Source organism: Mustela lutreola, chromosome 3 (genome assembly GCF_030435805.1).
Source record: "Mustela lutreola isolate mMusLut2 chromosome 3, mMusLut2.pri, whole genome shotgun sequence".
NCBI classification, from domain to species: domain Eukaryota; kingdom Metazoa; phylum Chordata; class Mammalia; order Carnivora; family Mustelidae; genus Mustela; species Mustela lutreola.
Window position 1 is genome coordinate 81,428,984 of NC_081292.1, and position 13,935 is coordinate 81,442,918.

Here is a 13,935-nt window from a genome sequence, read left to right on the forward strand (position 1 = left end):
TCTGCTTGACTTATTTTGCTAAGCATGATACGCTCTAGTTCCATCCATGTTGTCGCAAATGGCAAGATTTCATTTCTTTTGATGGCTGCATAGTATTTCATTGTGTATATATACCACATCTTCTTGATCCATTCATCTGTTGATGGACATCTAGGTTCTTTCCATAGTTTGGCTATTGTGGACATTGCTGCTATAAACATTCGGGTGCACGTGCCCCTTTGGATCACTACGTTTGTATCTTTAGGGTAAATACCCAATAGTGCAATTGCTGGGTCATAGGGCAGTTCTATTTTCAAAATTTTGAGGAACCTCCATGCTGTTTTCCAGAGTGGCTGCACCAGCTTGCATTCCCACCAACAGTGTAGGAGGGTTCCCCTTTCTCTGCATCCTTGCCAGCATCTGTCATTTCCTGACTTGTTGATTTTAGCCATTCTGACTGGTGTGAGGTGATATCTCATTGTGGTTTTGATTTGTATTTCCCTGATGCCGAGTGATATGGAGCACTTTTTCATGTGTCTGTTCGCCATCTGGATGTCTTCTTTGCAGAAATGTCTGTTCATGTCCTCTGCCCATTTCTTGATTGGATTATTTGTTCTCTGGGTGTTGAGTTTGCTAAGTTCTTTATAGATTCTGGACACTAGTCCTTTATCTGATATGTCGTTTGCAAATATCTTCTCCCATTCTGTCAGTTGTCTTTTGATTTTGTTAACTGTTTCCTTTGCTGTGCAAAAGCTTTTGATCTTGATGAAGTCCCAATTTTTCATTTTTTCCCTTGCTTCCCTTGCCTTTGGCGTTGTTCCAAGGAAGATTTTGCTTTGGCTGAGGTTGAAGAGGTTGCTGCCTGTGTTCTCCTCAAGGATTTGAATGGATTCCTTTCGCACATTGAGGTCCTTCATCCATTTTGAGTCTATTTTTGTGTGTGGTGTAAGGAAATGGTCCAATTTCATTTTTCTGCATGTGGCTGTCCAATTTTCCCAGCACCATTTATTGAAGAGGCTGTCTTTTTTTCCACTGGACATTCTTTCCTGCTTTGTCGAAGATGAGTTGGCCATAGAGTTGAGGGTCTATTTCTGGGCTCTCTATTCTGTTCCATTGATCTATGGGTCTGTTTTTGTGCCAGTACCACACTGTCTTGATGATGACAGCTTTGTAATAGAGCTTGAAGTCCGGAATTGTGATGCCACCAACGTTGGCTTTCTTTTTCAATATCCCTTTGGCTATTCAAGGTCTTTTCTGGTTCCATATAATTTTTAGCATTATTTGTTCCATTTCTTTGAAAAAGATGGATGGTACTTTGATAGGAATTGCGTTAAATGTCTCAGGTACACAACCTAACCCTACACCTAAAGGAGCTGGAGAAAGAACAAGAAAGAAACCCTAAGCCCAGCAGGAGAAGAGAAATCATAAAGATCAGAGCAGAAATCAATGAAATAGAAACCAAAAAAACAATAGAACAAATCAACGAAACTAGGAGCTGGTTCTTTGAAAGAATTAATAAAATTGATAAACCCCTGGCCCAACTTATCAAAAAGAAAAAAATGTAATACTACTTTTTAAAGGACATATTTTCTCTCTGGATGAAATTTGCAAAAATTTTAAGTTCTTAGGTCATTTACTTTTCTGATTTTATCTCTAAGGTATCTTTAGGTGTTAGATATTCCTAAGTGTTAGATATTCCCAAATAAAACAAGATTTATAAATTCAAATCACCAGAATTTCTCTTTTACTTAAAAGAAAAATAAAACTATAAAAGATTGTATCTGGAAAGTCTCTAATGAGAACTGCATTAGTCTGCTAGGGCTGCTATAACAAAACCGCAACTGGACATGTTAAACAAGAGAAATGTATTGACTTAGAATTCTGGAGGCTGAAAGTCCATGATAAAGATGTTAGCAGGGTTGATTCCTTCTGAGGGTGATAAGGGAGAATCTGTTCCCTGTGTTTCTCCTATCTCTGGAGGTTTGCTGGCAACCATTGGCATTCTTTGTCTTATAAATCTCTACCTTCATATTGACATGGTATTTTCCCTATTTGTCTGTCTGTGTCTAAATTTCACCCGTTTTATGAGGATACCATTCATATAGAAGTAGGAGTTCAGCCTACTCTGGCATGACTTCATCTTAACTAATTACATTTGCGATGTCCCTATTTCCAAATAATACCACATTGTGAGGTACTGGGGGTTAGGGCATTGAGTTTCAAATTTTGGGGGTCACCATTCAATGCATGTAAGTAAGGATCCTACCAGTGTGCAGCTGAACAATGAGAATATTATTATCAGTATTGTCTACTCTGACTAAGCAGCTATTTGGGGAGATTGCAGTGATATGGGATGGCTAAGCTTTTGATTAAATTATTAACTTTGCAGAGCAAGTTAATAAATTATATAGAACAATAATTTTGGGGTCATTTAAGTCAAAATTTTACATGGTTATGTAAGATAAACTTTTTATTTCTGAGAAAATAAAGTAAATGTGCTTTTGCCTATTCCTTGTAACATACAACTAAAAACCTTAAACATCGCATATAAACAAACATAAAAAGACTCAGAATGGTGAAGAGAAGAAAGAAGTATACTGGCCAGTGACCTTGGGGCTCAAGAAATAACATGTTGTTTCCTGGTTTTAGGTATTTTTGATTTTTCCTCAGCAACCCAGTTTGGAGCTAAGTAGCTAGCTTGGCAACTCTGAAATGACAATAGGTAAAGAGGAAAAAAAGGCTGAGTGAAACCTTACTCTCTCTAAGCAAAGACTAGGAAACAGACAGCCTAGTGTTAGGGAAAACTTTTAGACAATAACCATCCTACCTCAGCCAAAAAACACAGACAAAGCATTGGCCCCACAACCACAATGCTAGCAAACACTGAATGAGGAGCCCAGACGTCCATCTACTCTAGCCTATGATTAGGAAACATAACTCCCCTATGAGGCTACTGCCATAAAAGGCCAAACAGGAAACCCAGATTCTCATCTCTTTTAAATGATTACAGTCACTGTGGAGAGCTTTGACTTCCACTCTGACCCCCAAATAATGAAGCACCCCTCTCCCTCCCCACTAGGGTGATGTCAGAGGGGTCCATTGGAAAGTTAGGACTTCCACTACTTCCCACTGGTAATGAGATCTCCATTTCCCCTCTCCACCCCGTGGTCAGTGGAGGCCATGTGCAGAACAGTAAAATATGTACCTACTTTCTCCGAGGTAGTAAATGGAAGCCCAATAGGGAACCAGGACTTTTACCTCTGTATAGGATTAAGGAAGAGATTTCCCTTGGGCATCAACAGAGGACAAGTGAGGGACACAGACTCCTTCTTCCACATGGCAGCAACAGTGTTACCCTCCTTCTTCTGCTAGAGCAGTTTGAAGAAAACATCTACAACATAAGATTTAAATAACATCCAAAGTCATACCATAATACTCAACATGTCCACATTTCAACAGAGAAATTTTCACTATGCCAAGAAGCAGAAAGATCTCAAATGGAGTAAAAAAAAAAAAAAAAGACAGTGAATTCCAATACTAAAGTGACAGAGATATTATAATTATGTGACAGGGATTTTAAAGCAACCATCAGGAAAATCAAGAAATAGAACACAGAAAAGTGAAGAACAGAACAAATGGTAAACAAAGAATAAATTGATATATTTAAGCTCTAACATATCAATAAGCATATTAAGTGTAAATGTTCTAAATAATACCAAATAAAAGACAGATATTAATAAACTATTTAAGAAAGCATAGGTTATGCTAAAGATAGGTTATCTTTAACCTGTCTACAAGAAACTGATTTCAAAAATAACAATATAAGAAGGTTGAAAGTGAAATGGTGAAAAAATATATATTATGCAACATTAATTAAATTAAAGCAAGAGTGGCTAAATTCATTTTGGATAAAATAGATTTCAGAGGAAGTATTACCAAGGACAATTATACAATGCTGAAAGAACCAATCACAAAGAAGACACATCTTAAATATACATGCAGTAACCAAGAGAACTGCAAAGTATTTGAAATATATGAAGCAAAAACTAATAAAACTGATAAGAGAAATAGGCAAAACTATTTAGTTAAAACTTCAACAACCCTATCTCAACAGTATAGAGAATAGCTAAAAAGAGAAGTCAGCAAGATTTGAAGAATGTAAAAATGATTTCAAACAATAGGATCTAACTGACATTTATATAGCACATTCAATCTAACTATAACAGAATACTCCCTCTATTCAAGTGCCTACTTCTAGTACCAAGATAGATTTTATTCTGAGTCATAAGAGAAACCTTACTAAATTTAAAAGAATTCAAGTTATACGGAGCATGCCTTTTGAACCCAACATAACAAAACTAGAAATGAGAAAGACAAAAGGACAATGACTAAATATTTGGAAAGGAAATAACGCACTTTTGAAGAGTTGACAAGTTAAATAGGAAGTCTCAAGGGGAATAAAAAAATACATCAAACTGAAATGAAACATGAAAATGAAGAATAAATTAGCATAAAGTAGCACAGAGAGGGAAATTTAGAGCCCCTAATACATACAGTAGAAAAGAGGGTATGTCTTTCAGATCAATAATCTAGTGGTGCCTGGGTGGCTCAGTGGTTTAAGCCTCTGCCTTTGGCTCACGTCATGATTTCAGGGTTCTGGGATTGAGCCCAGAGTCAGGTTCTTTGCTCAACAGGGAGCCTGCTTCCCACAACCACCCCCAACACCTGCCTCTCTGCAACTTGTGATCTCTGTCTGTCAAATAAATAAATAAAAATCTTTTAAAAAATTAATCTAAGTTTCTACCTTAAGAACCTGGAAAAGCAACAACTAAATCAACTCATGGCAGAAAGAAAGAAGGAAAGTTCTTCAGACCTAAATTTGACAACTTAGATCGAACTCCTTAAAAAACACAAACTATCATGATTCACCCAATATGAAATAGATCATTTGAATAGCTTTAAAACTGCCAAGGAAATTGAATTATTAGTTAAAAAAATCTCCTCCCCAAATCCCCATGTGCAGTTGGCTTCAAATGTTCAGAAGTCTATCAAATATTTAAAGAAAAATTTACAGAAATTTTCCAGTAATAGCAGAGGAGAGAATACTTTCAATTCATTTTTGAAGATAGTATTAATCTGATACCAAACTAGACATAGACAGTGCAAAAGAAGAAAATCACATACCAATTATCCCTCATGAATATGGATGCAGCAACTTTTAACAAAATATTAGCAGAGATAATATAGCAATACATTAAAAAATTGTACAACATAATTAAGTGGGGTTTACTTGAGAATTCAAGGCCAGTTTAATGCTCCAAAATCAATTAACTAATGTTACCTGCTGTATTAATAGGCTTAAATGGTGAATGGTTGAATGCTTTCCTCCTATTATTGCCAATAAAGCAAGGATGTCCATTCTTACTATTCTTATTAAACAGAGTGCTGGAAGTTCTTCCTAGTGCAATAGACAAGAAAAGGAAAATGTCTACAGATTGCAAAGGAAGAAAGAAAAATATTTTCAGGTGATATAGTTACCTCTCAGAAAATTTCAGAGAATCTACCAGACAACTCTTAGAATTAATAAGCAATTTCATCAAGGTCACAAGATAGAAGATACATAAGATAAATATAAAAAAATAAATTGTATTTCTGTATATTAGCAATAAGTGCATGGAGAAATAGGGAAAGGAAAGTTATGGTCCAGCATATTTTCTGACTCCCTACCAAAGTGCCTCTTATTCTTGACTCAGATTAATTCCAGAACAAAATTTCATCATGCATTATATCTCTTACATTTATGATACATAGACAGTTTTCAGACTATTTCCCTTAATTGTTATGTATTATTGCTCTAAGTGTCCAAAGCTTAAAATAGATGTGCTGCTATCATTTGTCTGTTTTGCTTTTCTTTACTTTTCTCCTTGAGGACAGAAGTTACCACCTTATCTTTTCTGTATCTTAGAATTGTGTTTATTCTTTTTTATTTTTTGGAACTTACTCATCTTTAGTAATGTTTTACATGTTCTCAGTATTTTTAGAAATAAAAGTGTTTTTTAATCTTATTCTTCTAGACCATAATCACTAATATGTCTACAGAATTTTACGATTTTCATTTATCACACCCATGACCCTGCTCAGGTAATGTCTAACTCGGTCCACACCTAGTCATTATAAAACACTATCATTCCTGCCTCCACCATAATTTTTAATTTATCCTATCATTGTATCCATTATCACTACTTACATAAAGCCAGAGATTTAGTCTTTTAATTCATCAATGTTTAGCTGGCATATATTGGATATTTATGAATCCTATTGGGTAGTGAATAAATTAATGAACAATGGATGTATGTCACTTCTGAAGTGTAGGCACTGTAATACTAAATTATCCTCAAAGGCCCATCCTACTGTCTACTTCAACACAAACGTAGTAAAATATTTTGTACAACAAATTTTATTAATTAATCAAATAATTAATTTTTACATCAGTATTTTGTTTCCTTAGTGAATTCCAAGTTCATTGGTATTTTTGGCTCTGGAAAATGTACTCCTAACCCATCTTTTTATCTAATTTCCAAATAACATTTTTCATGTTTTCTATGTTCCTTTTTTTTTTTTTTAACATTTTATTTATTTGACACAGAAACACACAGAGAGAGAGACCATAAGCAGGGGGAACAGGAGAGAGAGAAGCAGGCTCTCCCCAAGCAGGAAGCTTGACACGGGGCTCCAGCCCAGGACCCTGGGATCATGACCTGAGCTGAAGGCAGATGCTTAACCGACTAAGTCACCCAGGCACCCCTCGTTTTTTCCAAACTTACATACTCACTGTTTACCCTCCCCTTTTATTAACTTCCTTTACACACTTCCCCTCCAGCTGAAATGTACTACCAAAACTACCATGACCAAATGCCATCTTTATTCAAGGCCTAGCACAAGTGCTATTTAAATTGTAAATTCTTCCCTGATTATTCCCTTTTCTACTCCATTTATCTAAAAATTATTATTTTCCCTTGAAATTCTGTATCATTGTGTATATACTCTTATAGCATACAACATCTGGGCTTGTATCATATTTATTTTTGCAGAAATTCATTCTCCCCTACCACACTGCAGTCTCCCTAAGAATAAAAACCCAGGAGTGTTTATCACTGTAGTCTCCCTTAGGACTAGCTGACAAACAGCATGTGTTCAGTAACCATTTAAAAATAAATCATTGCTTTTATGGTCTTTAAGTCATCCAGTCTGGTCTACTGTTTGTCTCCAGGTCTACTGTTTGTCTCCAAATTATTCTTGGGCACAGTAATTTCTGTGACATACAAATAATCATGGTCAAGTATTTGAAATTATTTTATCATTTCCAACCAAATAACAGAGTTCAGAGAATCTGAAAGGAACATTCACTAGAAGATAAAAGCATAATGATTCTTAGATATACACTAGAAAGTTCTTTTGAAAATATGGGATCTAGCCCTAGCCCATGAAGCATGTATCAGTTTGCTAGCACAGCCATAACAAATACCAGGCTAGGTGGTATCTGCTTTACAACAGAAATTAATTTCTCATAGTTCTGGAGGCTGGAATTCCCAGATCAAGGTGTTGACAGAGTTGGTTTCTTCTGAGGTCTCTCTCCTTGGTTTGTATCTTCACCCAGACTTCCCAGTGTCTGGACTCTAATCTCCACTTCTCATAAGGACACCAGTCCCACTGGATTAGGTCCCATCTCAGTGATCACATTTTATTGATTTTTTTTAAAGATTTTATTTATTTGACAGAGAGTACAAGGAGGCAGAGAAGCAGGCAGAGGGGGGCGGAAAGCAGGCTTCCTGATGAGCAGAGAGCCCAATGTGGGGCTCGATCCCAGGACCCTGATATCATGACCTGAACTGAAGGCAGAGGCTTTAACCCACTGAGCCACCCAGGTGCCCCAGGGATCACATTTTAAATAATTACTTCTTTAAGGACTTTATCTCTAAACACAGTCACATTCTCAGGTATTGGAGGTTGGAGTGTCAACATATGATTTTCAGGAGATACAGTTCAGCCCATAGCATTGCAGCTGCAACATTCACGAGTCATTCAATGCTCTTGGATTTAGCCTCTTCTTTTGTAAAACTGCATTATTTTCATCCCTTCTAAAATTCCTCTCAATTCAGTATCTTTAATTTCTCCATGGATCATTACTTTTTTGTAATGCATCCTCTAGAATATATCTTGGTGAACGTCACCATCCTTCATGCACCTTATGAACCTGGAACTTTGCAATCGTCTTGCATTCTCTTTTCTTTCCCTACCCCCAAACCAACCAAACACCTCTACCTGCTCAAAGGCTTTTCTTGACTCTCGCTTCTTCCTTTCTCAGGTGAGCCAATGTGAATCTTCTTGAAGTTTCTCTGCTTTCAATAGTCTGTCTGCATATTCCCATTATGTGATGACTGCATTTTTTCTCCATTGTCTAGAAATTATAATATCTAAATGAATTTATAGGACTGTCAAGGTCCTAATTTTCTTTGCTGCTTTGATTCCCACAAGCACTCCTCTGTGACTTTTACCTTCCCCAGCAGTTTATGCTCCTGAGATACTGACCTGTTTGTGGTGCTCATGCTTTGGCCAAACTTTTCCCCTTTTGTCTGAAATGCCTTTTCCCTGCTTGTTGTTTTTCCTAATGATTTTGTCATGTCTGCGAACAGCTCAAATGCTTTTTCCCATGTGAGGCCTCCCTTTCTTCCTGAGGCAGAACTGAGAGAAGCTTATCTTCTGCTTTTCTTCTGCTTTTGATATACTGTCACTATCTAATTGGCTTAGCACTGTGATTTATTGATCTGTCATACCACTAAGTCTTAAGCTTCTTGACACCCTGGATTGTTTACTTTGAAGTCTAATAAACATTTGTTTAGGGAATGCTGTTTATGATAACCTAAGTACAAAATTAAGTAAAATATTGATTTGTTGAATTAATATTAATATATGTTATAAGATTTTAAAAATGTGTAATTCTACTTATTTGATTTTAATTCCATCCTTTTAAAACTTACCTGTTTCAGATATTAGACCCATACTCAATATTTTGTAACATATAAGGAACTATTTATTAGCTTAGACACCAGATGACTTGGATTAATTAAGTTTGGGGTAAAAAATAATGTTAAGAAAAATTATGTTGGCTTTGAAGTTTCTTTTGCCGTAGGTGTATACTTACAGAACAGAGAGCATTTCATCAAACTGTGTTAGTTATCTGCTCTGTTGGTACGATTTCAATTCCCACTTTCCTTTCCTTCACCTCCTCTTTTAGATAAACAAGCTGGAGGCACGCCTCAGGCAGGCAGGATGCACAGATGATAAAGGGATTCGAAGAAAAGACAATGAGCACTGGATGAAAGAAGACTGCGTTAGCTGTATGTGTAAGGTATAGGCCAACTTCTGCCTCCTGTTTTACTTCTGCTAGCCTGCCAGTTGAGACATACCTGAAAAATTCAAAAGAGAAAAATGTGTTCATTTTGTGAAAAAATTCTAGGCATATTTTTAAAGTCAAGGTATTGATACGAGATTTTGAGCTTTTTGATTATCGATGTAAATATGCCACTATTTCATGAACGCTCGCTAAATACGACATGGGCTTTTCACATTTTCACTAATAATTGAGAGAGCTGACACTCAGGACATTTACTGAGCATTGCCCAAGATCACACAAATAAAGGCAGAAATGAGGCTTGAATTCAACTCCTTATTCTCTAGTCAAGCTCACTACAAATGTTGCCTGAAAGCATTAGGTAAATATTAAAAAACACTATCATAGTACCCAGCAAAAGAAAAAAAGCTTATTTAGTTTGTCCTTTGAACATAGCTGATACCAATTGCTCCTACCTCTCTCCACACCCCATGCCCTCTGGTTGGGGAGGTAACATTTTATAAGCCACTACTTCCAGTCTTTTTTCATGCAAATGTATAAAAAAAGCATTAATAGGAACTACATGTATAAATAGGCTCATATCATGGGTAATTTTTATTATACTGAGATAACCAATCAGATTACATATTATAAGAAATTTTTAAAAAGGTAATTTTACTGTAAGAAACGTGGGAATAATCTTTGAATGTTGCTTTTCAGAGTGGCCAGGTCACCTGTGTAGTAGAGACGTGTCCTCCAGCTCCATGTCCGAGTCTTGAATTGGTGAAAGGAACCTGCTGTCCAGTTTGCAGAGGCCCAGGAATGCCAGCTGATTCCCCAGAGAAACACTAATCAGCTCACTGCTCTTGAGCTCTGAATGGGGGAATTTCTCAGGAAAAGGCAGTGAAGCACTTTTAACCTATAGTCACACTCCTGGCATAGAAAACACTGATTTAAAACAAATTAGTTCATTTAACCCTTCAGCATACTATAAAGTATGGATCTTTTCATTTGCTAACACACCTTGAAGTAATGCAAAATTAAAGTCCAAAAAGAGGATAATGATTACTTTCTTGTGAGAAATATTTCTTATTGTAAGCTACCGGTTTTATATACTGTACATAGAAGTTTAAAAAAATAATCATGCAATATTTTTTTTTAAATCTGAGTATTGTGGGAAAAAAAATCTCTCATTTCAAAATTCTGAGAAATCCTGATCTCCAGGAGTTTTGACAGAATGTGTTTTACATTCAGAGAAAACATCTGGAAAGATCTGTGATGACTTTGGCTCATGTAATCCATGCTGCTTTCCTCACTCCACTCCGTCTCTCACATCTAGAACATAAAAAAATGCCTAGATTTTTCTAGAAAGGTATTTACCTGAACCATCAGTAGGCACCACCTTCTAGAGCATGAGGGAAAATTCAGTGAAAGTATATTTGGTGCAGTTTGCCATTTTTACATTTGGCTGGAAAATACAAACACTGTGATGGAAAGATCCTTCAAAGGAGCCTTGCTCAATTTCTGCCTTTCCCTCATTTGTCATTATTATCACTAGTGAAATGTCAAAATTGAAATTTACCAAGTCTGAGCAATTCCCAGGAACAATATGAATTTACTATCAGAAGAATTGGAAATGCTTTTGACTTAAACAAAATATATTGTTACGAGGTTTCTTCTAATTTTGGCACTCTGTTATAGCATTTAAAATACAATCCAATAGACAATAGGTTAGTTATATTCGGAATTGAGTATTTAGTAAATTAGGTGGGTTTCACTTAGTAAATTCTTTTTTTAAAAGGTACAGCCACAGTACTTGGGGTTGTTTGCAGTTTTTGGTAGATTTCTTTAAGAAATTCTTTGTTGCAGGACTTTGAAGAGACTTCATGTAGTGTCCTGCCCAAAGGGGCTCTCAGGGTGATAACACTACTGTTTTCCAATTACAAAATAAACATTTCACACCGGGCACAATCTCCCAATATTTAGAAGCATTATGTAAAATGCAGTATTCATTATAGTGGAAATATTTTCATGGTTTTAATATTATGAGTGAGGAAAGATGTTTTCAGAGTTTGATAATAATGTTATTATTTTAAAAATGTATTGGTGATTCCCTCCTAAGATTCAAAATAATTTTTTACTAAAAAGTTTAAGGACAAAACAATATGCTCTAAAAGTTTGATGTTTAATTTTTTTTTTTTTAAAGATTTTACTTACTCATTTGACACAGAGAGACACATAGGGAAGATAAGCAGGTGAAGTGGGGAGGGAGAAGCAGGTCCCCCTCTCCACCAAGCAGGGAGCCAGACACGGGGACACGACTGGAGCCAAAGGCAGATGCTTAACGACTGAGCCCTGTTTGATGCATTTTTAAGTCCAAAAGAATTTCTAATTGTATTCATTTTTAAAGACAAAACTTAATAAGTCCCCAAAGCTTGATATTTGGGAACCTTTCAAAACACAACAAAGTGAAATGAAGCTAAACCTCATGGAAGTATAATTGGTTCCTCTGAACCTACAGCAAACATACTGCAAATGACAATAACACATGTAATAGTTCAGGTTTCTCATCATACTCATTTGTCATTTGATCATTTTACCTAAGTTTAAGCAAGACCTATATGATATCTCATATGATGATACACTGACCACATGTTAAATTTGGATGTCACCTGGTCAGTATCTTTGGCTCATTAAACACAAGCAGTTATCAAAATAACAGAATCAAATTATCATTTAAAATGGAACATGGGGACTTGAAATCTTGTCTGTCAATTGACGATTTGAAAATTCACTCACCTTTACAAATATGATTATAATATCATCATACAGATTACCTTCTGCTTTATTCATTTTATTTGTATTTCATTAATTTGTGCTTTTTAAAATGTTTCATTTTTGAAAGTAATATTGTGCATAATAAAAATTTCAAGTATTTCCTAAAGATATAGAAACCTTTGTATTCCATTTCTGCAGTCCAAATGCAAATGTTATTTCCAGTTTTGTATGTGTGTGTTTATGTGTGTGTGTATTCTTCAATACATTTTCTATGCACTAATGATGTTTCTTCCTTAGTGATTTTTTTTTCCAAAGAAGCTTAAAACATTGAAAATCCAAATATATTTGTTAACAATATTTGATATATTATTTTCTGCTATGAAATCTGCTTGAGGTAAAATTAAATGTTTTTTACATGTGACACTTTTCTGATCTGGGCAAAGGCAGTATCCATGAAGAGGTAGACATAATGAAGATGAAAGCATTCTTGGACTAACTCTTTCCCTGATTTTGTCTGCTAAAGAAAAGCAAAGTTTTTTAGACACGATGTATGATGTGTGAAAAGGTAGACAAATAGCTCCTTTTTTTCAGGGGCTCTTTAATGTATACTGTGTACCTTCTATACATAAGTGGCCACATTGCACGCAGAGCTACATGACATGTAGTTGAAGGGGTATAGACAGCTTTTATTTGAGACTGGCAATTAGAAATAGAACATTTACCTGATAAACAGTCTTTAATGGTTACAGGAGGCAAATAACAATATTTAAAACTGAGCTTTAGTTTACCTGTTTAAGAAAATTTGTTGGGAATTTTGGTAAGGAAATTTTGTTTTTTTAATTGTGAAATGATTTTAATATAGACTTATGAACTGTAATTGCTACAAACACCCCTTGCCCAATGTCATGTGTAATGCATTTTCTTTTGCAAATAAAATAGAGTTTATTAGTAAGTTAAATTGAGTTCATGGATAGCTCACACAGAAATTCTATCTTCCAATTTAGGAAACATAAGCTTTATTAAAAGTCATATTTTGGTGAGTGTCCTCAACATTTAATGGCATGATAGAGTTTGTAGAAAACAATGGAAAATTTTTTTGTTCTCCATGAATATATAAAATGGGGGTGGTGTAATAAATACAAGTAGTGCTAAAATCTGTACCTTAAATATAACCGCATATGTTTTGTTTTTAGTCCTTGTACTAGATAGTTTGCTACCTTTTGTTTTAAGCATCAGAAATGAATCAGTGTTTAAATTTGCATCTCAAACATAAGCTAGAGAGACAGAATGTATAATATTTCCTGAAATTATGAAGCTTATTCTGTATTCTAAACATGCTTTGTAAAATAAGTGAGGAGAAATTCTTTAAACTTAATTATTAACAAAATTGTTCAACTCTAAGGCTCTGGCTCATATATACATATATTTATTTATTATATGCATAACAATATTACAGACATCTATATATAATATATATTATGTGTAAATAAAATTAAAATAACATTATCTTCTCATATCTTGCACCCAAATATTGGTGCACATTTGGAATTTGTGTACATGGGAATAATCCAATGTAAAAAATTTTAAATTTCATTTCTATCTTTGGAAATGGTATGTACTATCTAATTTTTATTCATCATATATCTAGCTATCCATTATCCATATTGTGGTTAATGGACTCTGGAAATTTTTTTTTTTCTTTCTGGAGAATATTCTTAATTCCACATATGTTAATTATCCTAGAAATATTATGATTAAATGAAGATAATTTTTTTTTAAAGTAGGTT

General features: G+C 35.0%; 1 protein-coding gene across 3 annotated transcripts in view; it reads left to right on the forward strand.

Moving 5' to 3' along the window:
• Nucleotides 1-11,680, forward strand: part of PXDNL (peroxidasin like) — a 520,865-nt gene extending 509,185 nt beyond the window's left edge. For all 3 annotated transcript variants that reach the window (XM_059166462.1, XM_059166463.1, XM_059166464.1), the window contains 2 exons: nucleotides 9,275-9,388; nucleotides 10,091-11,680. In XM_059166462.1, the coding sequence (XP_059022445.1) occupies nucleotides 9,275-9,388; nucleotides 10,091-10,222 (246 nt within the window). In that variant the 3' untranslated portion in view covers nucleotides 10,223-11,680. The remainder of the gene's footprint in view (nucleotides 1-9,274; nucleotides 9,389-10,090) is intronic.
• The last annotated feature ends 2,255 nt before the right edge of the window (nucleotides 11,681-13,935 follow it).